The sequence below is a fragment of the Hyperolius riggenbachi genome, chromosome 1, assembly GCF_040937935.1.
Source record: "Hyperolius riggenbachi isolate aHypRig1 chromosome 1, aHypRig1.pri, whole genome shotgun sequence".
Classification (NCBI taxonomy): domain Eukaryota; kingdom Metazoa; phylum Chordata; class Amphibia; order Anura; family Hyperoliidae; genus Hyperolius; species Hyperolius riggenbachi.
Genome location: NC_090646.1, coordinates 416,457,702 through 416,483,602, shown reverse-complemented (window position 1 = coordinate 416,483,602; position 25,901 = coordinate 416,457,702). Strand labels below are relative to the sequence as shown.

General features: G+C 42.8%; 1 protein-coding gene across 1 annotated transcript in view; it reads left to right on the top strand.

Moving 5' to 3' along the window:
- Positions 1–25,901, top strand: part of CEMIP2 (cell migration inducing hyaluronidase 2) — a 145,740-nt gene that overhangs the window by 88,536 nt on the left and 31,303 nt on the right. Inside the window, exons 13-17 of the mRNA XM_068236357.1 lie at positions 1,624–1,755; positions 2,518–2,553; positions 4,657–4,812; positions 6,345–6,522; positions 17,917–18,132. Coding sequence (XP_068092458.1) covers positions 1,624–1,755; positions 2,518–2,553; positions 4,657–4,812; positions 6,345–6,522; positions 17,917–18,132 — 718 coding nt within the window. The remainder of the gene's footprint in view (positions 1–1,623; positions 1,756–2,517; positions 2,554–4,656; positions 4,813–6,344; positions 6,523–17,916; positions 18,133–25,901) is intronic.

Below are 25,901 nucleotides of genomic sequence, written 5' to 3'. Positions count from 1 at the left end.
GATACTTCAACTATCAGAGCCACCTGACACCTAAAATAAGCAGCTCCAAGATTAAACATTTCTGCCAGACCTCAGCACATCCTGATGATGCACACATGCTGCGCACTGGCTAATCTAAAGCTGCACCATACCATAAAACATATGTTAGCCCCTCTTAACATTTTAAGAAAATATATTCCCTTATGGGAAAGAAATCCATTTGTCTGTGTCTGTATGATAGTTGACAGTTTTACTTTACACTTCAAAGACACGTCTAATTCTCTATCCCTAAATTGTTTATCATATGCATGCTTTTACTCTTTTGGGAGTCTACTCCAAGCACGGATTTGCCTGCTGGCAAAGCAACACTTCCTGATTACCCTCTCTGATCATATTCATGCTTCTTCCACAGTCAGCTGTTTTTCCTCTACGTTACACCCACAAATTCCTAACCTTGGCTTTATCTAAGTTTGTGTATATTATTGCTCAGCCTGCCGGTAGTGTTATGCAGCCAGTATAAATTAGCTGACAATGAAACTACTTTATGCCTTGTTTATGGTTTTTAGTAAAAGGATAGTTTTTGTTTTATCTCTCCATCATGTTATTTCAGAACTTAAAGGACTGGACACTTGCTCAAATGTAGATAAAAGCTGAGAAATGTTTTTTTCCCCTCAATAATGCCTCTTGTACATTGTCTTATTAGCTTTTGGGAAACACCTATGTCAGTCCCTGTCAATAAATTACTTGCTGGTTGAATAAAAGTAACTTTAAGTCAAAATTTGCCAGGGGAATGAATAATTATGGGCAGCACTGTATGTATCGTGTAGTGTATGCATCGTAGTCTAGGGACAATTTAGTGGAAAACCAGTTAACTTATCTGTTTTTGGGATGAAACTGGATTGCCCAGAGGAAACCCACGCAGACACGGGAGAACATACAAACTCTGCAGATAGTGCCCTGGCTGAAATTCAAACTGGGGACCCAGCACTGAAAGGCAAGAGTGCTAAGCACTACGCCACTGCTCCCCTTTCCCTTTACAGAGCTTGCCCCCTGAACTGTCACCCCAGGACACCAAGCTCCATTTTCTTTGGGCAGAAACCACTGAATCTGTGTACACTCCTTAGGGCCCTTTTACACATAATCAGTTGGTGTGCGTTAGTACGCGTTGGTACGCGTTTTTTCCATAGCAGTGCATTGTTACAAAGATTTCAGTTAAAACGCGTTAAGTGTGAAAGGTGCCATAGGAAAACATGGGCATTACTTTGAAAATCAGTTTTCTTTCCGTTTTAACTGAGAGCAACTGATTAAGTGTAAAAGGGCCCCTAGCCTTGTGACTACCAGGTGGGAGTATGATGCAGTTGTAGTTGTAGTTTTTATACAGGTATACTACACAGGTAGTTAATGTTTTCCATCCAATAAAAACAAACCTATAAAGGGTATATTTCCTTACCCATACTGTGAAAACATTGTTTTCAGTGTTGCCTTTTAAAAGATTCACAATTTTTCTTTTGTCACCACCCACAGAAAGGGAAGGAAGCTTATCTAATGACTCCATTCCAGGATAGTCCATTACCCTGATATGTCACCTGTAGAAACTAATAGTATGATTAAAGGCCTTTTATAATATTTGTTTCCTTTTCATAGATTCCGCCCCCATGTTGATGCAGATCCCTCGAAGCCCAGGGTTGCTGCTGTAATTGATGGACTTGTTGCCTTTAAAAACAACGATCATGGTGCTTGGGTGAGAGGAGGGGACATTATTATTAACAATTCTGGGTAAGTATATCTGAACTAGGATGATACAGATTTTATCTACACAAATGCGGCAGATGTCCAATGCAATATGGCTGTCCAGAACAAGCTCTGGTTATATCAACACTATCTCCTCTGGGAGCTGAGTGAACTAGATTCCATCCTGTCTTGCCTGCTGTTTACACTTTACATTAGAATAGCTGCTCTTAAAGAGAAACCGTGGCCAAGAATTGAACTTCATCCCAATCAATAGCTAATACCCTCTTTTACATGAGAAATCTATTCCTTTTCACAAGTGGATCATCAGGTATGTATGGCTGATATTGTGGGGAAACCCCTCCTACAAGAAACTCTGAGGACCATGGTATACCTGACAGTTTACTCTCTGTGAACCTTGTTGCATTGTGGGAAATAGCTGTTCACAGCTGTTTCCAACTGCCAAAAAAGCAAGAACCAGCTACATCACCGGCCAGAAGTAAAAATGTCATCATGTGATAAATGACAGAATGTAAATCAGGGATTTAAAAGACTTTTCAATGGGCAAACACTGACTAAATCATTTATACATAATTATTGTAAAAATTAAGCACTTTATTGCATTATTTTCACTGGCGTTCCTCTTTAAACTGAAATTCAACTGTGAGACTGAAGGAAAGTTCTATTACAATTCAATACATAAAATCCATTTATTTTCAGTTCAGGTTTGCTTTAACATACAATTATACAGTTTGTTTTATTATTATTATTGCTTATCTGTTAAATTAATGCTGCCTTTCCTGTTAACAGGTTTTCTGACAACGGAATGGGCCTGACTTTTGCCAGGTTAGTGCTGCAGAACGCAAAATGCAATTACAGGCTTTACACTGGCCAACTTCAGAAGTATTTACACAGCAAGACTAATCTCATCCTCCCCCCACCTGCACTCCTAACATTAAAGACCCCCGCTTCCTAACCGCAGTTATTTTTGCCACCATTGGTCGCAATGCAATTAGCAGCTGTAAGGGACCATTTCTACTACAAGTGGTGTGGTGCGTTTGCACCACAACCAAACTGCATTCAATATTGATCAATTGAACAGTTTCCACTGACACTTATTTCTGGTCATTAAGATGCGGTGCGGCTACATTTATGAATAGCATGCTACAGTTTGCATGCAGGTTCCATGGGGATTGTATTGAGCCGCATTGCGGCGCGACCGGAAGTACATGCGGGTGTATGCGGTGCAGCACTGGTACGACGGCGATGCAGTCAGTGGAAACGGGCCCTTAATGGTAAATAGTAGCTATAAGTGGCTATAAACAATGGTAAGTAGTGGCTATAAACCTCGGGTGCCTAAATTACTGTTTATAGCCGCTAATTGCAGCTTTTAGCATTGCTGCCTATGGTAATGCCGTTTTTTCAGTCCAATACTAAAGTGTTGCATGTTATGCACAGCCTGGCTGTAGGTGTTAGACAAGGTTCTCCAGCATGAGAGATCAACTAATAACCTCCGATCGTTCATCGTGGCGATCCCCGATCTATCTGGCCGCATCCGCTGGTATTTAGCTTAATGGTAGATTGTTTTTAAAATAATCTATTGTACTCAGAACATTTCTGAGCTTCTGATTGCCTATACATAACTTTAGTCTCCCAGTGTGCATCCAATTCGATGTATTTCCTTTGTGACTTCATGGAAACAGGTAAAAATGTAAATCCTGTTGTTACGGATTTTCATACTAATCTTACGACATGGATATTACTATTTACAGAACAATATAGAATAAACTTGCATTCATTAGCAATGTGAACCAAAGTTGACCTGAGTTAGTGACAAGTCCAAAAGCTGTAGAAGACTTCACTCTTCCTCAGTTGAATGACTCGGACTGTAGAAGTACCTATAGTATGCTTATGTCATATTCTAAGCTCATAGAGGTTAACATAGCAAATGGTCTGGGAAGTTTGCCAAACAGTGTGTAAGTTTCCAGTTTTAAATCTTAGGAGTGTTTATGTCGGAATAAAATGCTCTTCACAGTCTCAGCTGCTAATGCAGTTTGAAGATTCACTGAATTAGATATTCACTGCACAAACTGTGTGGCCTGGACTCAGTAATGATGGATTTCACAAAGGTTTTTTAAGACTTTTGTTTCATACTTTTTCATAAAAAAAAGATCTCTAGTACTAGGTATAGGGGTAAAATACTCCTTCCACTTATTATGACTTTGAGGCACTGAGTTTTAGAGGGTTCTTTGTTGTTATTCTGTCTCTTACAGCTACAATAAACCTACCATACAATTACAGACTGGTCATTTCTTGGTCAGAGGGCAAACAAGCAAAATCAGCAGGGGATCAAATACTTCTTTCCCTCACTGTAGTGTATGAAGTGTTCTGTCTTGGGAAATCTGTGTCACTCTTATGAAGCATATGCAGAACTCCCTGATCTTTGGCTGGAGTACATAGCTCTCCACAGGTAGCCTTGCATTTGGATTCCCTGTGCTCTAATAAGGATTCAAGTAGTAAAGAGGTCGGCACCACTCCAAGCATCAGGAAAAGCTCTTTTATTGCATCACCATTGTGGCTTAACAATAACAATTGTTAAGCCACAATGGTGATGCAATAAAAGAGCTTTTCCTGATGCTTGGAGTGGTGCCGACCTCTTTACTACTTGAATGCTTTGAGCACCTCAGTGGACGCAGAGGTGAAGGTCGAGGCACACTCATCTTCTTTCTGGTGTGGAGCTCCTCCTGACTACAGAGTGTATAACATTAGTGTGTGCTCTAATAAGGGTAATTTCCCAATTCCTTACTAATATATTTTACAATATATATTTTAAGATCTCGTGATCCTTCAGTTCTTCTAATGGCGTGCTCGCTGGTATTTGTTTTTGTAGCACAAAGGACAACTGTAAGACCTTTTCAGGCAATATGATATCTTTTCTATTTTCCACAGCGATGGAAGTTTTCCGAAAGATGAAGGATCCAGGCAGGAAGTCTCTGAATCTCTGTTTATTGGAGAAAGCAGAAATTATGGATTCCAGGGAGGCCAAAACAAATACTGGGGGCCCGGAGGAGTTTATAATAAAAATCGAACACTTCCTAAAAACAGGTATTACATTTTTTAGACAATGCAATTCTGTGCAAGATTAAAATAAGGTTAGTAATAGACTGTTTTGTCATGTAATTTATTGGAAATGTTAAATAGGACATTAAAGTGACACTGAAGCGAAAAAACATATGATATAATGAATTGTATATGTAGTACGGATAATGAATAGAACATTAGTAGCAAATAAGTCTCATATTTTTATTTTCAGTTCTCTAGCTGTTTTTCTAAAACATTGCTGCATTCTCTAATTTGTAGTTTGCAAATTACACTCTGTATTTTAAATGATGAAAACAGAGCAGAGCGAATTACCCTTTCAGCTTCCTGACAGAAAAACCTTAAACAAACAGTAAGAAACAGTTTGAAATAAGTGCTTCAGAAAATAGCATTTCTCTCTGACTAAATCAGTTGGAGATCTCAGAGAAGGTCTTTTGCATAGAAAACAACTGATGTTTCTTAACTCTTCCTGTACTGGAAACAATATGAGACTCATATTTGTGCCACTTATAATCTATTTCTTAGCTGTACTACACATACAAATCATTATCTCATAAATTTATTTTCACTTCAGATTCCCTTTAAAGCCAACATCACATCTACATCCACTTTCTCTCTGTTTCCCTCACCACTCAAACATCTTAGCAATAGAAACAGACATGGTTAAACAATAAATGCAAATACCTTTTTTTTCTCATTCAGAGCAAGCAGTTTGCCGAAAAACCTCTGTCTGTTGTCCTTGTTTCTGGACCAGAGCATTTTATAGCAACACGCTAAGGGCTGGTTCAGACAGACAACTGTACCAGCCGCCCATGGCATCCTGGCGTCTTGTTTCAAATGCTTTTCTGTAAGCGTGCTGAAAAGCAAATCGTCTGTTGTTGTCACTTGATAAGCTGTTATACGGTATATATAATTTTAGGTGTACGGTACGTTGTGTTTGGTGTGTATGGATTTAATACAGTTGTTTTTTATGTGTTTATTGTTACTTATTGTTACCTTTTCTTGGGTCCACTGTAGTCTGTGTACTTAAAAACTATGAATATTTTCTGTTTACATTTTTGGCATACCTCCAGGCAGTGTTGGGCTTTGTTTATTAGGAAACCCCACATCTTGAATGTAATATTTTATAGTTTTCACTTATTCCAATAACATAACTTAGCACATCGATTGGTAAACTTGCAAAACTGCAAAAAGTGAAGTAAAATGTAAATTGGCTGCCGGGATTAGGATTATAATAGTAGTTGGCCTTTTAGAAAATAATTGGAAGGAGAAAAGGGACTGGAGTGTCAACTGCATTTTTAGCAGATCATTTTTGTATTTGTTCAATGTATAGTCTAAAGAGAAATAAATACGGGGATGTTGGCATCATGAAAATTACTAGGAAAAGCCAGCAATGTACCTAGTGGCTGTGTTTAGTACTAATGCGGAAAATCCTCAAACTCCACTGAATGGACTTTTTCCGTGCAGCTTTTGTAAATCTTGCATGAATAATCGACATTTGATGTGTGTTTAATACATTTTATCCTGTTCTCTTTCAGGACTTTTCCAATTAGAGGGTTTCAAATTTATGATGGACCAATCCGCCTGACAAAGAGCACCTTCAAAAACTTTATGCCAACACCCGATCGATTGACAAGTGCTATTGGCTTTCTACTGAAAAATCCCTGGCAGCTCACCCCAAGAAATAATGTCTCCTTTCTGAAATTTGGAGCGAATGTAAGTTCTGATATTTGTTATCTATTAGTTTTTCTCCACTGTTCACCTCCTCAGTATAGCTATGTTAATGTGAATACTCATTTGTATAGCAGTTTTTTTCCTTTGCTCTTAGAAAAGGCAAGAGAGGATAATGTTTTTGTTTAATGTAAGCGAGATGAAACATTCCTTAGAAGTGTGCTGGGTCGGACTGAACTCAATAGTCACTTAAGTATAGCTTTGCCTTCGGAAAACAGAGGGAATTCACATGTCTTTGTCATGAATCCAAAAAATGGGATTTATTCTTCATTTATGGATAATGGTGGAATGCAGTTCTCCACTCCCAGAATGTGACAGTATTGCTTTAATTGTGGTCAGTCAGAAAACCCATAGCCAGGGCCGAGCCTGGGCGGGTGCAAGGCACCCAGGCGCCTGCCTCTGAGAGGCGCCGCCCGGTCGCCGCTCTCCCCCTGTGGCCGAAGCTTGCTCGCTCCCTCTAGCCGCCGGCGCCGCCGCGTCAGACCTCGATCAGGCGGGCGGGCGCTAGGACCTAGCACGCCGCACTGATATGTGGAAGTGACATCACTTCCGCATATAGAGCGGGTGCGTCCAGCGCCCTCTCACTGGTCGGGTCGCCCGCTGATTGAGGTCTGAAGCTGCGGAAAGGTGAGGGGGGAGCGGCGGCGGCGGCTAGAGGGAGCGGAGCGGAGCGCAGTGCTCCTGTCACTAACTACCTAAACGTGGACCCTATACCCCCTGGCTACCTAGACTGGGCACATATACCCCCCTGGCTACCTAGACTGGGCACATGGCTACCTAGACTGGGCACATATACCCCCCTTGCTACCTAGACTGGGCACATGGCTACCTAGACTGGGCACATATACCCCCCTGGCTACCTAGACTGGGCACATGGCTACCTAGACTGGGCACATATACCCCCCTGGCTACCTAGACTGGGCACATATACCCCCCTGGCTACCTAGACTGGGCACATGGCTACCTAGACTGGGCACATATACCCCCCTGGCTACCTAGACTGGGCACATATACCCCCCTGGCTACCTAGACTGGGCACATATACCCCCCTAGCTACCTAGACTGGGCACATGGCTACCTAGACTGGGCACATATACCCCCCTGGCTACCTAGACTGGGCACATATACCCCCTGGCTACCTAGACTGGGCACATATACCCCCCTGGCTACCTAGACTGGGCACATATACCCCCTGGCTACCTAGACTGGGCACATATACCCCCTGGCTACCTAGACTGGGCACATATACCCCCTGGCTACCTAGACTGGGCACATATACCCCCTGGCTACATATGCTGGGCACATATACCCCCTGGCTACCTAGACTGGGCACATATACCCCCTGGCTACCTAGACTGGGCACATATACCCCCTGGCTACCTAGACTGGGCACATATACCCCCTGGCTACCTAGACTGGGCACATATACCCCCTGGCTACATATGCTGGGCACATATACCCCCTGGCTACATATGCTGGGCACATATAGGCCCTGGCTACATATGCTGGGCACATATACCCCCTGGCTACATATGCTGGGCACATATACCCCCTGGCTACATATGCTGGGCACATATACCCCCTGGCTACATATGCTGGGCACATATACCCCCTGGCTACATATGCTGGGCACATATACCCCCTGGTTACATATGCTGGGCACATATACCCCCTGGCTACATATGCTGGGCACATATACCCCCTGGCTACATATGCTGGGCACATATACCCCTGCCTTCATATGCTGGGACATATACCCCTGCCTACATATACTGGGGACATATACCCCTGCCTACATATACTGGGGACATATACCCCTGCCTACATATACTGGGGACATATACCCCTGCCTACATATACTGGGGACATATACCCCTGCCTACATATACTGGGGACATATACCCCTGCCTACATATACTGGGGACATATATCCCTGGCTATATATTCTGGGCACACTGGCTGTTTGTCATTATGTGCATTTACTGGTGAAAATCTGTCTCTTATTATGTGCATTTGCTGGTGAAAAGCTGTCTCTTCTGTGCATTTGCTGGTAAAAAGCTGTCTCTTCTGTGCATTTGCTGGTGAAAAGCTGTCTCTTCTGTGCATTTGCTGGTGAAAAGATGTCTCTTCTGTGCATTTGCTGGTGAAAAGCGGTCTCTTGTTATGTGCATTTACTGGTGAAAAGCGGTCTCTTGTTATGTGCATTTACATGGGGAAAAGCGGTCTCTTGTTATGTGCATTTACATGGGGAAAAGCGGTCTCTTGTTATGTGCATTTACATGGGGAAAAGCGGTCTCTTGTTATGTGCATTTACATGGGGAAAAGCGGTCTCTTGTTATGTGCATTTACTGGTGAAAAGCGTTCTCTTGTTATGTGCATTTACATGGGGAAAAGCTGTCTCTTATGTGCATTTAGTGGGGGAATTTTGTCAGTAAAAATAATCTTTTGTCAGTAAATTTTTAGGTATTTGTCAGTAAAAATAACGTGAAAGGGTGGCAACACTGGCAGGCTGCGTGGCACAACGGGAAAGATACAGGCAGCCCACCTTGGGCTTGGCAGGGGGGAGGAGCCGACGTCAGCGAGCGAGAGTAGGGTGGCCGCAGGCAGCCATAAATACGCAGTGTGTGACTGCGTCACAGTTGCAGAGCCTCTCAGCCTGAGTCAGTCCAGAAACTAGCAGACTCGCAGGAAGCCAAAGCCAGCCAGGAGCAAGCCCATGGAAGAGGGGTAGGAATGGGGTATCACATGCATGCGTAAAGAGGTGGAAGGTGTGGGTGTGATTAGGCAGGACATGGGTGTGGTTATGTGGTTGGGCGCGGTTAATTTAACCACTCCCATAGGCGCCAGAGGAAATCTTGCACCCAGGTGCCAGGCACCCCAGGCTCACCCCTGCCCATAGCCTAGTCATAATAATTATTTTTATAGTATCCTGAAAACTCTATTATTAAATGCTATATGAGTGTCCTCTCTATCTTGTTTAACTCCTGATTACATTCAGTTCACACTAGGGGTGTATTCACTAATGAGCGGTAACATTTACATGCACTTTCCTTCTGCTTGAGTAAAGTCACATTTCAGCAGCTGATAAGGTTGCCATTCCACATGACAGCTACATATCTCCCACATCTTTGTCATACAGAAGTGGCTACATCCATCCCTGCTAGAGGAGTGTGATGGGTAATAAATCCATCACCCACCTGAACATAACCATAATCTTGTTTTTATGTATCTACAGTATGCTGCATTACTTAGGAGTGCTAGTGAGGCACACTTTGGTGAAGTTAATATCTACGATTGCCACCACATACCAGCTATATTTTCAGTTGTAGGATGAAAATGTTAAGCTAGTTGCCATTCATAGCAATTTTCCATTTCTTGTGCAAGTTATTTACATACCTAATAAACGGCATTTGCAAGATGTTTTGAATGCACTTTTTATCTTGCATCAAGCAAGTAAATAATGGGCCTGTTGCACTAAAAGCTGGTAATATTGCTGCACGCAGACAGCACACGGCTGTTTTACTGGTACTCACGCCAGCAGATGGTTGTGTGTTGCTCAATCAGTGGAATTTGTGGTACCAGGGTAAGAGAGCATTGCTACGGTAAACATGTAGTTACCATAGCAATGCCTGTGTTAGGGCCCTTTTACACTTAATCAGGTGCTCTCAGTTAAAACGGAAAGAAAACTGATTTTCAAAGTAATGCCCATGTTTTCCTATGGCACCTTTCCCACTTAACACGTTTTAACTGAAATCTTCTTCCCAATGCACTGCTATGGAAAAAACGCGCACCAACGCGTACCAACGCATACTAACGCACACTAACTGATTAAGTGTAAAAGGGCCCTTACCCACGTACAGTGGGTGGGGCAACATGCAGTACTCTGCCGACATGAGCACCAATAACATTGCCTGCACTGTCTGAGCATGGCAGTGTTGCTGGCATTTAGTGCATCAAAGCCAGTTATAATGTGATTAATCTGAGCCACTATGTACAGTCTGATGTGCTTCCTATGCTATTTTATAATGTTCTTTATAGTCTGTATGCTGAATATGTAGTTTAAGCAAAGAGTTAGTTACATGTTCTTTACAGTCAGGCATGTGATTTTTTTTTTAATCCAGTTTGGAACAACTATGAATGCACAATTGTTTTCTAAATTCAGTTCCATACATTTGCTAAGAACACAACTGGCTGTTACACAAGACCTGAATTATAAAGACTCCCAAGCCCTGTGAGAAAAATAATCTAATTATGTCATTATATGCATCCTGTAGTTTCATTTTCATGTCATCAACTGATCCATAATATTGTGGATCCAGGGATCAGATGCATAAAGGGAGCTTTCACATTTGGTCAGGCAATAGAGAATTACAGTCTTGCAAGTCTTTCCATACAGATATTACAAATGTTTCCGTACCGGTGGGGAGACAAGCCAAAATATCTTCACTGAAGCTGTCTGCCACTGTAATCCTGTGCTGGATTAGAAGTGATGTCCACTGACATCACTAGTATGAATCCCCAGAAGCATGAACTCTCCGCTGTTTTCAAAGATTTCACTGATGGGATGATTTACTGAAAAAGATAAACAATGAAATTACAGTTCTCCCCTCAAACCTCTAGTTGTGTGCAATCACGTAAATCTCCTTTACAAGCGCACCTAGTGCAGTGAGTATATTGTGCCTATCAGCATGGATGCAAGACGAAATATTATCCTAACCAGAATGCTCTGGAAGAAAAATTGTGTTTGCATTACACAAAGCTGATTTTACTTCTCTTGAGGTACAGGAAACAAGCAATTGTTTTGGACATCACTGTCTTTCTTATTTTTTACGGTACTGTATATTCTGGCGTATAAGACTACTTTTTAAGCCTTTAAAATCTTCTGAAGAGTCAGGGGTCATCTTATACACCAGGTGTCATTGATGCTGGGTGATACGTTCTATCCTGTTACTGCCTCTCAGATCTTGCTGCTGAGGACTGTAGTGAAGCGGCGCAGGCACACATGTGCGAGATCTGAGAGGCAGAGAAAGAGGAAAATAGGATACAAGGGTGGGCCAGAAGGGTGAAAGAGGTGTGTTTTATGGGCATAGCGCAATCTATTCTTCCATACCTCTCTGAAACAGGTAGACAAGGAGAGCTGACCAATCCACTTTGGGAGAGGGACTAATCCAACTAGTCAATTGCCTATACACTGTTATATACTGGGTACCACATACAGTACAGCACCTGTATCTGTTCATACATTGCACCAGTATATGATGTTCTTTCAATTTTCATTTGGTGTGCGTTGGAAGAAGGGTAGTCTTTTACGGCGAGTATATCCCAAACTCTATATTTTAACTGGAAAAGTTTGGGGGTCGTCTTACACGCCCAGTCGTCTTATACGCTGGAATATACAGTAATTCATAACATGAACTGCTATCTGCTCAGATACCGACTGGACCTCAGTAGAATTTTTAGATAGTGTCAAAGGCTGCTAGGTAAAGCTGCAGATAATCCAGCCAAACATTTTTGTTTTAAAATGGATTTACATACAATCTAATAATCTCTTTTCTTGGAATATGAGATGTATAGACTCTAGATATGAACAATTCTACAGAATTTCTTGTACAAGCAGAATGTATAGAGAGGCACATGATTAGTTTATCAGGTGATTGGTTTGTATTTTTCTGAGTGGATGGTCACAATCCTGATGTCATATTTCACTTTTGCTTCCTGTCAGCCAGTCAGAGAAGGGCAAATCAGTCTCCCAAATAATCATTATTGTGCCTTTTCAGGAATTATCTATGCTGGAGAAATCCCAGGAAAATTGTTCCTAAAAGGAACCTGAGGTGAAAAACATATGGAGGCTGCCTTATTCATTTCCTTTGCCTGGCGGCTGCTGGTCTGTGTCTGAATCACACAACTGAAACAAACATGCAGCTAATCTAGTCAAATTTTTGTCAGAAACATCTGATCTGCATGCTTGTTCAGGGTCTATGGCTAAAAGTATTAGAGGCAGTGGATCAGCAGGACAGCGCGGCAATGTGCATTGTTTATAAGGAAATACATTTGTCAGTCTCCATATATCTCTCACCATGGTTCCCTTTAACTAGCACCTAGAGTTACATATATATTTCTCCTTGCAATATGCTTTGTGCCCCTCAAACCCTAGGGTACTGTAACAATGCAAGCCACCAATTTTTGCAATATTAGTTTTAGCCTTTTCCCTTCTGTTTATGGTAACATCCATTTCAGTCTCCCAAGCGTTGCTATTAGTCCATCACTGTAGAGAACAGCTCCACTAACTGAATACAAAGTAGGGAATACAAGGATGGGTAGAGTCAACAACCACATGATAGGGGCTAATTGCACAACTGCAGAACAGTCATGATTTTATTTATTTGAATACTCCACTAGAGCAAATACTTTTAAGGTATTGAGGGGTCTTTCACACTGCGACCGATTTGTTTAATAGCAACAGACTATATAATCGCATCCCAACGTGGGATGGAAGGTCTCGCTTACCAAGAAAGGTTAGATGAACTGGGTTTATTTAGTCTAGAGAAAAGACGCCTTAGAGGAGATCTAATTAACATGTATAAATACATCAGAGGGCCTTCTCAAAGGACTAGAGGACATGATCTGCGCATGGAGGAAAAACGTTTTAGCCATTTATTTAGGAAAGGGTTCTTTACAGTAAGAGTGATTAAGATGTGGAATGCATTGCCACAGGAAGTCGTTATGGCAAACTCTATACCTGCATTTAAAGAGGGCTTAGATGCTTTCCTTGTGTTGAAAGACATCCATGGCTACAATTACTAGGTAATGCCTAATGATGTTGATCCAGGGATTTTTATCTGATTGCCATCTGGAGTCGGGAAGGAATTTTTCCCTTTTGGGGCTAATTGGACCATGCCTTGTAAGGGTTTTTTCGCCTTCCTCTGGATCAACAGGGATATGTGAGGGAGCAGGCTGGAGTTGTACTTTGTACTGGTTGAACTCGATGGACTTATGTCTTTTTTCAAACATAATAACTATGTAACTATGTAACGTGGTGCAATTATATTCCTATGGTACATTAGGTGCGGAAGGTTCCATTGGTGTAGCCCACTGCAATTAAATTGCTTTCCAAAGTGTAGAACAGATTAAAAAAAATGTACAGATTTTTCCTGATAAAACATGTTTAGGGCATATTGTTGTTGTTTTTATTATTATTATTATTATAACCTTAAAGGAAAGTGCTTATAGAACTACAATGAAATCATGTTGCTACATCAAGGATGTAGTTTGAAGCTGGCCCTTCAATAGGTGTAACATGACTAGGCGTTACCTTTGGATGTAATTATTTTTGGAGGACTTGAGTGAGGTAAAAATTTACAACTTCATTTTACTCAGGAAATACAAAGTTTGGTAGGTTCATAAAATTCTGCTTTGCTATTTTCTTTCTTTCTAAGAGATTTCAGAGCAGAATTAGATAGTTGAACCCTACCCTTCATTTCAGTCTGACACATTGTAGATTAAAATCTGGCTAAATATCTCTTCTTAAAATATTGGTTCCTTATGTGATATATTTGGCATAAAAAACTGTTTCATCTGTGGTTTTGTTACAGTATATGCTGTTCAAGAGATGATGTAACATTGCTTATTCATTGCTGACTAAATAAAAACCTTGTGCTGCACAATTGTAAATTAGTGTGAAAAAAATCCTGAAAATATTGGATATTTTCCATGATTTGCAGAGTAAATTTACTAGCTCTGTAGACCGTGCATCCCTTGATCATCACGTTGCTTCCTTTGTATTCTTAAACACTCTTGGGCAAAACTTTCCCACATTAAATACTATTGAGATAAATAACATGAGTCACCATGGTATATCAAAACCATATACATCTCACAAGCTGTTTTTAAAATAAGCAGATTTAAGTAAGAATGAGCTCTTTGAAGTGTGTTTTTAGAAGCCAAGACAGATATAAAGAAAACCAGTGATGGTAACCATGGACACCTGTCAGATGTTTCTATGTTCATTCACTTAAATAAGGAAATTGACATTTGAAATTTCAGTGATCCGGACTGTGCCTTTTTTATTGTGTCCATGCATGCGATAAATAATAAAGAGTTTATAGACCCTGGAAAATGTGCCTGCCATTCATAGCTGAGATGAAGCATTTTTCTATTTCATAATTCTATAAAAGATAACTGTGCTTGCAAAATCTTCTTTACGAAAAAGCTTTAAAGTAGCTCCTGATCAATAATGCAATTACAGCGTGCTGTTAATTCTCCTTCTAACATTGCCTGTCAGCCTCAGCACTACTATGAAAATTAGGCTGATAGCACTAATTCTACGCTACAGCAGTGACCCAAGATCAGCTTACTTACACATATGTGTGTATACATGTCTCCTTCTGAGATGCTTATAACATTCTCGAAATCCAGCAATCAGTGTGCATGTTAGGCCTCAGAGGAAGCTCATAGCACAGCGAAACGGCTGCCAGGCCGTGCACCATTCAGCCCCACTGCTACATCCAGTCTCTGATAAGTATTACATTTGAATGTCATAAATGGACTGTTGTAATGCGCATGCACTCCATTTCTTCTTCTGTCTTGATACATGTTTTTTAGGTTAACTAGTAAGGAGTACAACTTGGCCAAAGGTTGAAGGGGGGATGGCCTAAGTTAGAGGGTATGCTTGTCAGAAAAAGGGAGTTTTGATGGAATGTTTAAAGATTTCAAAGATTGGAGAGTGACGGATGTGTTGTAGAAGGGGATTCCTGAGAGCGGTTTCTGTGGTGTGGATTGTGTAATGCTATGATTGCATTATTAGTTCAATATACCGTAATTGCTAAGAAAGCACACACTTGTTGCAAGATATTTGATTTTACTAAAGCAACATATTTAAGATAATGCAAAACATAAGCAATGGCAGAACTGCACAATTGCAAATACTAATAGGAAAACATACACATACAGTCTTTACAATAATAAGTAGACACAATTTAATTACTTCTCTTTAAATAATCCCCATAGAGTCTTGCTCAGACAACGGTCCCGCAGAGGAAGAGGCTTTTCCTTTTCACAGGAATCAAAGGAAGCATGTCTTTAACCCTCAATGGAAGAACCAGAAAGCCCATCTCTCCTGTGTGTTACCTGGCTATATCCTAGCCAACTCCTCCTACAGCTAACCTGTTGTAGTCTATTGTAACCTCAGCCACACCTACTTCTAGCACAGCAGCAGTCATTTCGCTATTGTTAGAAGCAGACACATGAGCTGTAAATGGTCCAGGCTCCATTTAACACTTGCACAATAGACACAAGGAAAGTCAATAAATATCATAGCACAACACAGTGGTTTGTGCCAAAGCTGGACTAGAACTGATCAAGCAGGGAGTTAGTAGATAAGTAATGGCTTAGTTCAGCATGTATATGGTGTTCACGTAATTTAGAAGCAAATGGGAGAAGTGACACATGGCAGTATTTGGCGAGTGCGGTGGGATCTAGAGATTTTTTTAGTGGTGTCACAACAGTCTTTTTGAGTGAGGGCGGATGCTAGTACAGGGATGAAGGATGAGATTAGGTGCGTGATGGGATGGGTGGAAATAGGATCAGGTGAAAAGAACAGGTGGTAAGATGAGAATTGGAGATTAGAGCGGAGAGAGAATGTTCAGAGAGTGGCAAAAAAGCAGATAGAGAGCGGTCGAAAAGAGGGGTGCAGAATGAGTCTGCAGTTTGGCTGGAAGAACCACTTTGGATTTTTTTCAGTGAAGTATGTTGCAAATTCTTTAGTTGATAGCATGAAGAATGGGGGGGGGGGGGCAGGACAGAGAAGGGAGGTAAAAGTGCTGAACAAGCGCTTTGGATTATGGGAGTGAGATGATATCAAGATAGGAAAATGTGACTGTTTTGCAGAGGAAAGTATATTTCTAAAGTTGTTGAGAAGTGCAATGGCATCCATGACTTGTGATTGAGCTGTGGTACTGTGTAGCTGTGGAGACTGAGTCAGGGAACATGATGTGAGGAGAGGTGCCAGGGCAACAGAGACAGATTGTGTGTCTAGGTTGCTGTAGTTTCTGTATATATATATATATATATATATATATATATATATATATATATACATACGTGCTTGTGCCAGCGTTAGTAAAATTAGTGATAGAACAGTAGAACAGGGCGAGAGAATATGAAGTTGAGCGTATAGCCGTCAGTGTGAGTTGGAGCACTGGACCGCTGAGGCAAGCCATAGGAGGAAGTGAGTGACAGAAGTTTGGTGGCAACAAAATTGTTGGTGGTAACAGGAATGTTAAAATCACCCATGATAATGGTAGGGATTTCAAAGGACAGAAGCTGGAGGAGCCATGCAGAGAAATGATATAAGAAAACAGAAGTAGAGCCAGGAGGGTGATAGATAACTGTGATTTGGAGGTTAGAGGGAGAGTATAGTCAGACTGCATGGACTTTAAAGGAAGGGAGAGAAAAAGAAGGAATAGGAGTGAATGGCTTTCAGAGAAGAGAATGCCCACACCAGCACAATGTTTAATCCTGCTAAGCCAAAAAAAGTCTATGCAGACTTGGTGCAACGGAAGCTCTCAAATCGCTGCAATCCCATTGCAAAGTCAACACTGGCTGGATAGTGTAATGGTTAAGGGCTCTGCCTCTGACACAGGAGACCTGGGTTTAAATCTTGGCTCTGCCTGTTCAGTAAGCCAGCACCTATTCAGTAAGGAGTTCTTTGGGTGAGACTCCCTAACACTGCTGCTGCCTACTGAGTGTGCTCTAGTGGCTGCCTCACCAGCGCTTTGAGTCTGACAGGAGAAAGCGCTATACAAAAAAAGGAAAAAAGGAATTAACAGTGCGTTACCGCATGATTCGTGCCTACCACATGGATTATGCAGTAATGCAAGTCTATAGTGATGCAGTAAGTGCAAATGATCAACGGGAGTCCCGGTGGCATACGTCCTGTCCAGGAGGAAGTACGTAAGTGAGCGGGGGTGGGCCTATGCATATTACCCTATCGGCGTTGTCTGCTGCAGGGTGCTGTAATAGGAAAGGAGCTTTGGTGCAGTGCGATTCGTCTTCGTCAGCCTCTTCCAACTCCCAAGAACCGACCTCAAGGTAAGCTTATCTTTGTGTACTTTTATAGATTAAGCATTAACAGCATAGTCTGTATAACGGGGTAACAGCTGAGGCCCCATACACTCAGTGCAGACAAGTCACTAGAAGACTGTGTTATCTGATTTGTGAAATCTCCATACCGCTGCAGAATAAATAGTACTATACATGTGCATTGGTGTCCAGTTTCTGATTTTAAAGCTTTCTGTAGAGAAAACGTACAGGTATTTTAGCTGATTTCTATTTCTGTTATTACCTGAAGGAAATTAATATATTGTTCTTGTACATTTTCAGGTTTCTTTGAGGGCCTTTTTTGGTCAGTCTGGACCATGGTTTGAAGCTGGTGACTTTGATGGTGATAAAAATTCAATTTTTCATGACGTGGATGGATCTGTAACTAACTACAATGATACCTATGTGGCGAGGACAGATAATTACTTGGTCAGGCATCCCAAATGCATAAACGTTACAGAATGGAATGGAGTGATCTGTAGTGGAACGTATGCACAGGTAAGAGTTTGTTTTCTTACTGCAAAAACGTGATCAAACACTGTTACTGGATGAGCTGAGTAGACACATAGTTTTCTGTGTGCGCACGCACATAATAAACTCACACAGGACAAAAATGATTATATTATATTACAGGAAGGCTGCTAAAAAGTCAAATGATACAATGGCCCCTATTCAATTCACTTTTTCTGCTTCCCTCCTAGTACTGCTGCTTGATTCAAGTACAACTATATGGTGGTCACAGAATAGAGGGCTTGCTATCCATTACAGCCACCATACACAATTTCCTGATGTCTCTAATACATAACATTCTTTTCACTAGCTTAGCTTGTCTGTTCAGTAAGCCAGCACCTATTCAGTAGGAGACCTTAGGCAAGTCTTCTTAACACTGCTACTGCCTATAGAGCATGCCCTAGCGGCTGCAGCTCTGGTGCTTTGAGTCTGGAGAAGTGTGATATAAATGTTATTTGTCTTGTCTACTTTTTCTCTTGTATTGAGCATAAATGGTAATTTTTAGGCCAGCTTCAGTTGGTACAGTGGTTAGGGTGCATGCCCACCACACAGTGAGACCCAGGTTCAAATCCCAGCCAATGTGAGTTGGCTTTTATACTACAAAAATCCTTAAAGGGAACCTAAACGGAGAAGGATATGGATTTTTCCTTTTAAAATAATACCAGTTGCCTGAATCGCCTGCTGATCTTGTGTCTCTAATACTTTTAGCCACAGCCCCTGAACAAGCATGCAGATCAGGTGCTCTGACTGAAGTCAGACTGGATTAGCTGCATGCTTGTTTCAGGGTGTGATTCAGCCACTATTGCAGTCACAAAGATCAGCTGGACTGCCAGGCAACTGGTATTGTTTACAGGAAACATCCACATCACTCTCAGTTAAGGTTCCCTGTAAGCAACCTGTTTCTATTGCATTGAGCATAAATGGTAAATTTTAGGCCAGCTTCACTTACTACTGTAGTGGTACAGTGGTTAGGGTGACTTGCCCACCACACAGTGAGAGCTGGGTTCGATTCCCAGCCATGGTATGATGTATACTGGTTTTTAAAATAGTATAATTCCCTGGCAGAAGAGACCCTCCTCCCTCCAGTAGGAGGGAGGAGGGGACCCACAAGAGGCTAATTAAAATCTCCCTAGCAGAGTGTGTAGCAGCTGTCCCATAACTAATTAGTGTAGGCAGACAACTGAGTCAAATGGTATAAGGACCTTGCTTGGGAGGGTGGGCGGGCCTCCAGCAGTGAGAGAAGTGTGTTTGGCAATGATATGTGTGCTGACAGTGATATGGAGGGTCAAAGTTTTGCTCAATAGAGCATTATGGGGCGAATCGAACTTCCGCAAAAGTTCGCCTGATGCAGGCGAACACGAACCCCTAAAGTTCGCCTGGAACCGTTCGCAGGCGAACCGTTCGCGACATCTCTAACTATGAGGCTTACAGCAGATTTATTTACTTTAAACCAAACTATTCATTACCTTTATTCCACATGCATTTACACATATCTCTTGATTAAAGGACCTTTATCGCAAAAAAAATAAAATTAAAATTAAAATACATGTAAACACAAATAAGAAGCTCATTTCTCCAGAGTAAAATAAGCCATCTGTGAGAATCTGCTCAGCTGCCTGTGCAGACAGGCAGCGTTTTGATCACTGTTCACGTCTGCATTCTGCAGGTCTCTTTAAGATTGTTAGTTCTGCAGCTTGCTGCTGAGGAATTTGCATACATTCGTTATGCAAATCCTCTACCTGCCTCCTGTGATGACTGGCAGTATAAAGGTTGGGATTACCCACAGTCCTTTGCTGGTCATTCCTTCAGGGTTTGTAGTACACACTCCTAGAGAGTGTCAGCCATGCTACTTCTTGTTGAAGTTATCTTAGAGTAATTCCTGGAAGCTGTGCTAGGCAGATTTCCCTAGTGCAGTGAGGATTTTTTATCTGTTTGTTTGTTCTGTTGCTGTTGTCCTGTCCCAGCGGTGGTCGACAGGAAATGGTTCTGATCTCTGTTCTTGGAGTATAGCTGGTGCAGCGGTTGCTACCAGCTATCTCTTCTGTTCTGTCTCCTGGGATCGCACTAGCCACTTTTCGCTAGCGCTGGGGATCCTTCTGTTCTGTCTCCTGGGATCGCGCTAGCCACTTTTCGCTAGTGCTGTGGATCCTTCTGTTCTGCTACTCTGTACCTGGATTGCACTCGCTTCTCGCTAGTGCTGTGGATCCTATCTCTCGCTTGTCCCTGTTTTCGTGTGTCTGTCTTGTCTGCTACGGACACTTGCTAGAGGCTCGGTGAGGTAACCGTTAAGCAAGCGTTCGCGTCCTCTGTTTCATGTTTGTCTGTTGATGGTTAGTTAGGCGTGCTTGTCTCTATTGTGCTTATCACGTGGAGACGGCGCGTAACCGCGTGCACTGTTGCGAATGAGTGCGGTGTTCGCGGTTAGCTAGCGTTTGTTATCTTCCATATTTCCTCATTGTATGATTTGCTGTGCCTTTGCTACTCTCGTGCTCCACCTTGCTGTAGCCTTGTGTCACGCTTGGCGATCGCACCTCTCACAATCGCGTTCCTGCTTCGTATCTGCTGTGGTGTGTGCGCAGTCGCGGGTTGGCGACTAGTTTTATGCACACACACACAATCTGTCTCTGTGCTCACTCTCAATCGCTTCTCTTGTGATTACAGTTCTTCCCTTCGTACAGTTCCTGTCTGGCATGTGTGGTAGAGCAGAGGAGCTGTTCCTCTGCACTCCACAGCTCCACCTGCCGTCAGGAATTTCCCTCTGCAGGTGCATTGCACCTACTGCTGGGTTCCTGCAAATTTATACGCTTGTGGAGGAAATCCGCCGTGTCAGCGCACGTCTAGTGCGCTGACCACGGAGACGATTCCACAATCGTTACAGAATGACCAGCCCAACTAAAATTCCCAGGGCAGAGGGAACCTTTGATTTGCTTCAGATGTCATTGCCTGAGACAAAAGCGTATGTGGATCCTATTATAGGTAGGATCGCACACTATATAAAAGCAGTTAAAAAATCGGTGCTCGTCCCTGATCCCCACCCATATGGGGATTATATCGATACCGGGTTATTTGAACCGCCATTTGCCTCATGGGAAATTGGGGCCTTGGTGGAGGAATTTAATTTGGATTGGAATGCCTTTTGCGATTTTTACATCGCAAAAAGCGAGGATATCCTGAATGATTGTCTCGACTCTATGTACCTTTTGATTGATTCTGGTGAATGTGACGAATGTATTGTGGATCTGGTGATTTATGTGTGGGAATTCATTTTGGACGAATTGCACACACACCAACCAATTACTTTCAATAAAGAGACACCATTGTCACATGATCCTTCCTGTCTTCCTGGGGTAAAGCAAGTGAGTTTAAGCACTGTGCGACCTGAGATGAATGAGTGTGCCTCGTTTGTGGACACCTGTGTGAATTCTGATGAAGTTTCTTCTGTTTGTTTGGAGGTTGAATCTGTGCGATCTGATGCCTGTTTCTCAGATGTTCCTGCTGATTGTGATCGGCGTGGGTGTGTCAGTTTTGTCAATGATATGTGGGATCCCTTGTCTTGTAAAAACAGATCTTCTTCTCCCAGTACTACTTTAAGATCCTCCATCTATGATCTTGCTATGTGGAAAATTCCCAAACTATGCGGTTTCAAGAGTAAGGGTAATGTGATTAATAAAGTTTCTCATGTTGTTGTCACAACTCCTTCTTCTAATATTGTTCAGTATGTATGCTCAGATCTAGTCAGGTGTGAATGGGAGCCCCCGTTCCAGAAAAAGCAGCTCGAATCGCTGGTGTACGAATTGGAGAACGATTCAAAGTCCTTTTGTGAGTACTACATTGCCAGAAGTGAGTCTGTCTTGAGAGCATGTATAAGTTCTGCTTCTGCCTTAAGAAAAGGAAAGGGGTGTGAATTTGACTTTGTGAGTCCGCTGATTTGTATGTGGAAAATGATTCTGAATGAACAACGTGTACTTCATTCAGTTGATGTTTGTAAAAGCACATTGTCAGCTGGCGTTTCTGAGATCCAGCAATCCAGCCTGGAGACCTCTGAATCCCTGTCTTCGAAATGTCCACTTTCGCAATCGACTGCGATCTTGGATTCACAAATTTTGCGTTCTGACTCCTCGGATTCGACATCGTTAGCCGAGACCAAGAGTGAGACAGCGCCTTGGGTTTGCGAACCTGATACTGAAGCACCTTTGCTCTGTCCAGAGAAGATGTCTCTGAGCCTGCCCTGTATCATGAATAAAGACATTATGTCCACTCGCATTAACATTTGCGAGTCTGATTCTGAAGAAAGTATTGACTCTCCACCCAGTACTCTGGATGAGTCAATATTGCCTTGTACAATATCTCCTGCAGTGCCCCTAGAGGCTCGTCTAGGTATTGCTGCTATTTTCACCTGTTTTTCTGCACTTTTGGAATTTCAAGCTAGTTTGACTGCTACGCAGAATTCTGGGTTCAGTGAGAAGGAAGTTAGGGAGTCAGTGTGTGGTCCAGTGAATATGCCTGTACATTCCCCTCATGATTATGAAATTTAATCTCAGTTTATGGTGGAACCTTCCTTGGGACATCTGCCCTGTCCACAAGATGAAGTTCCAGTTTTGCCCTGTAACATGGATAGTTCAGAATCCTTCCTAGAAAACTTGAAAAATGATGTTCCTGAGGTCTTGTTTGATGTTCTGGAGGTCTCCGATTTCCTCCCAAAGGGTGCAGAACTTGTAGGAGATGTCTCCTGCCCCCCAAGTCCTTCTGAAGTGTTACCCTCTTCCGTAGGCATTGCTGCCTTGCTGGCTACCTTTTCAGCTCTGATGGAGCTTCACTCATATGTAGTCAATGATGATATTATTGTCACAGAAATTTCTGAATTTATATCCGAGTCTTCTTTTGAAAGTCCAGTGCCTGTGACCTCCACTCATGACGATTCTCTGCCCGGTACTGGTTTTGGTCTTGTCGTGCCGGACTCTGAGGTTGGCAGTTCCCCAACATGTCCTGAGGTTTCTCCTGTGCTGGTGTACCCCAGTGTGCTCTGTGACCCAGAAAGCCCAAGTGTACCTCGGTTACCAGCGTACTCAGATGCTTCCTCGGTGGAGACATGTTCTGATTTAGCCTGCCTGCTTGCATGCCCAGAAGTGGTCCCTGAAAGTCCTGATCTTGATGGGTGTCCTGCTAATTCTGAATCTGGAACTGTCATAGGTTCCATGGGGGTGCTTGGTAGCTCTCCATGTGAGCCTGGTGAGCGTTCTGGCTTCTTGGAATCTCTGCGGAGCTTCAAGGCGTTCTGGGAGATTCCGAGAGAAGTTTTGCTTGGTACCCTGAATACGATCAACAGCGGCTTTTGTTTTGAAAGAGACACTTCGAACAGGTTTTGTGGCAGATTTGGTATTTTCGGACGCTCCTTGGAAGGTGGTGGGTATTGTCTGGAGGGTGTCGATGGCTTCTTCTCTGGCGTTCACAGTCCTGATGGGTGTTATACTGAGACTGGTAGTACTGATGGGCATGTTTTGGTGGCTTCTGTTTCCGATGAGGTCGGTTTCGGGTGGACTGACTCTGGAATTGGACCTTGTCGGGCTGCCCCGACCTTCATGAGTCTTCTGTTAGAGTGGTTTGGAGATATCAGTTTTGAGGGTCGTCTGGAATTCGACCCTAGAAGGGGGGGTACTGTGAGAATCTGCTCAGCTGCCTGTGCAGACAGGCAGCGTTTTGATCACTGTTCACGTCTGCATTCTGCAGGTCTCTTTAAGAGAGACATTTTGTTAGTTCTGCAGCTTGCTGCTGAGGAATTTGCATACATTCGTTATGCAAATCCCCTACCTGCCTCCTGTGATGACTGGCAGTATAAAGGTTGGGATTACCCACAGTCCTTTGCTGGTCATTCCTTCAGGGTTTGTAGTACACACTCCTAGAGAGTGTCAGCCATGCTACTTCTTGTTGAAGTTATCTTAGAGTAATTCCTGGAAGCTGTGCTAGGCAGATTTCCCTAGTGCAGTGAGGATTTTTTATCTGTTTGTTTGTTCTGTTGCTGTTGTCCTGTCCCAGCGGTGGTCGACAGGAAATGGTTCTGATCTCTGTTCTTGGAGTATAGCTGGTGCAGCGGTTGCTACCAGCTATCTCTTCTGTTCTGTCTCCTGGGATCGCGCTAGCCACTTTTCGCTAGCGCTGGGGATCCTTCTGTTCTGTCTCCTGGGATCGCGCTAGCCACTTTTCGCTAGCGCTGGGGATCCTTCTGTTCTGTCTCCTGGGATCGCGCTAGCCACTTTTCGCTAGCACTGGGGATCCTTCTGTTCTGTCTTCTGGGATCGCGCTAGCCACTTTTCGCTAGTGCTGTGGATCCTTCTGTTCTGCTACTCTGTACCTGGATTGCACTCGCTTCTCGCTAGTGCTGTGGATCCTATCTCTCGCTTGTCCCTATTTTCGTGTGTTTGTCTTGTCTGCTACGGACGCTTGCTGGAGGCTCGGTGAGGTAACCGTTAAGCAAGCGTTCGCGTCCTCTGTTTCATGTTTGTCTGTTGATGGTTAGTTAGGCGTGCTTGTCTCTATTGTGCTGATCACGTGGAGACCGCTCGCGTAACCGCGTGCACTGTTGCGAATGAGTGCGGTGTTTGCGGTTAGCTAGCGTTTGTTATTTTCCATATTTCCTCATTGTATGATTTGCTGTGCCTTTGCTACCCTCGTGCTCCGCCTTGCTGTAGCCTTGTGTCACGCTTGGTGATCGCACCTCTCGCGATCGCGTTCCTGCTTCGTATCTGCTGTGGTGTGTGCGCAGTCGCGGGTTGGCGACTAGTTTTATGCACACACACACAATCTGTCTCTGTGCTCACTCTCAATCGCTTCTCTTGCGATTACAGTTCTTCCCTTCGTACAGTTCCTGTCTGGCGTGTGTGGTAGAGCAGAGGAGCTGTTCCTCTGCACTCCACAGCTCCACCTGCCGTCAGGAATTTCCCTCTGCAGGTGCATTGCACCTACTGCTGGGTTCCTGCAAATTTATACGCTTGTGGAGGAAATCCGCTGTGTCAGCGCACGTCTAGTGCGCTGACCACGGAGACGATTCCACAATCGTTACACCATCTCTCCATAGAGGATTCTGAGCATGGCTTTTATTCTTGGTAAAGACACTCCCTGAAAAGGATTTGCACAAATAAGCAGGCCAGCCTCCCTGCTCGCTGCACACTTTTTTTGGCAGTTAGACGGAGTAACTGCTATTCGCTAAGCGCTTTTGAAAATAAAGAAAACCCTGATAACCCCCATGAGGAGATGAGCTACTCCAAAACCTGTTGGTTCTTTCAGACTTTTACTACCTACTGTAAGTGACAGCAACATGGAAGAAAAGTAATATTTGGCTCATTTTACTCTGGGAGAAATGTACTTCTTATTTGAATGTGTTTACATGCATTTTAAATTTTGTGATTTTTGCAATAGTGGTTCTTTAATAAATACATTTGGTCTCTTTAGTTTTATTCAGTACAGCAAAATGTGGCTACCAGTCAAACATATTGCAATTTGAGAACAATGGCCTTGATTCACTAACTGTATGCTGATGGTGCATGTAAAGGTCAATGGGCATTATACACATTGTGTAGCGTGATTTGCACCGTTTGTGTAAGGCCTGCTAATTTATACATGCGCTGTCAGCACACAGTAAAGGTTAGTGATTAGGGGTTGATTTGTGGATTTTAATGTGTTCAACCGTTTCCATAAAAAAGAAAAACTATTGTAGCAAATTATGTATTACATGAGAGGGATTTTTTGTATTTTTCAATGAG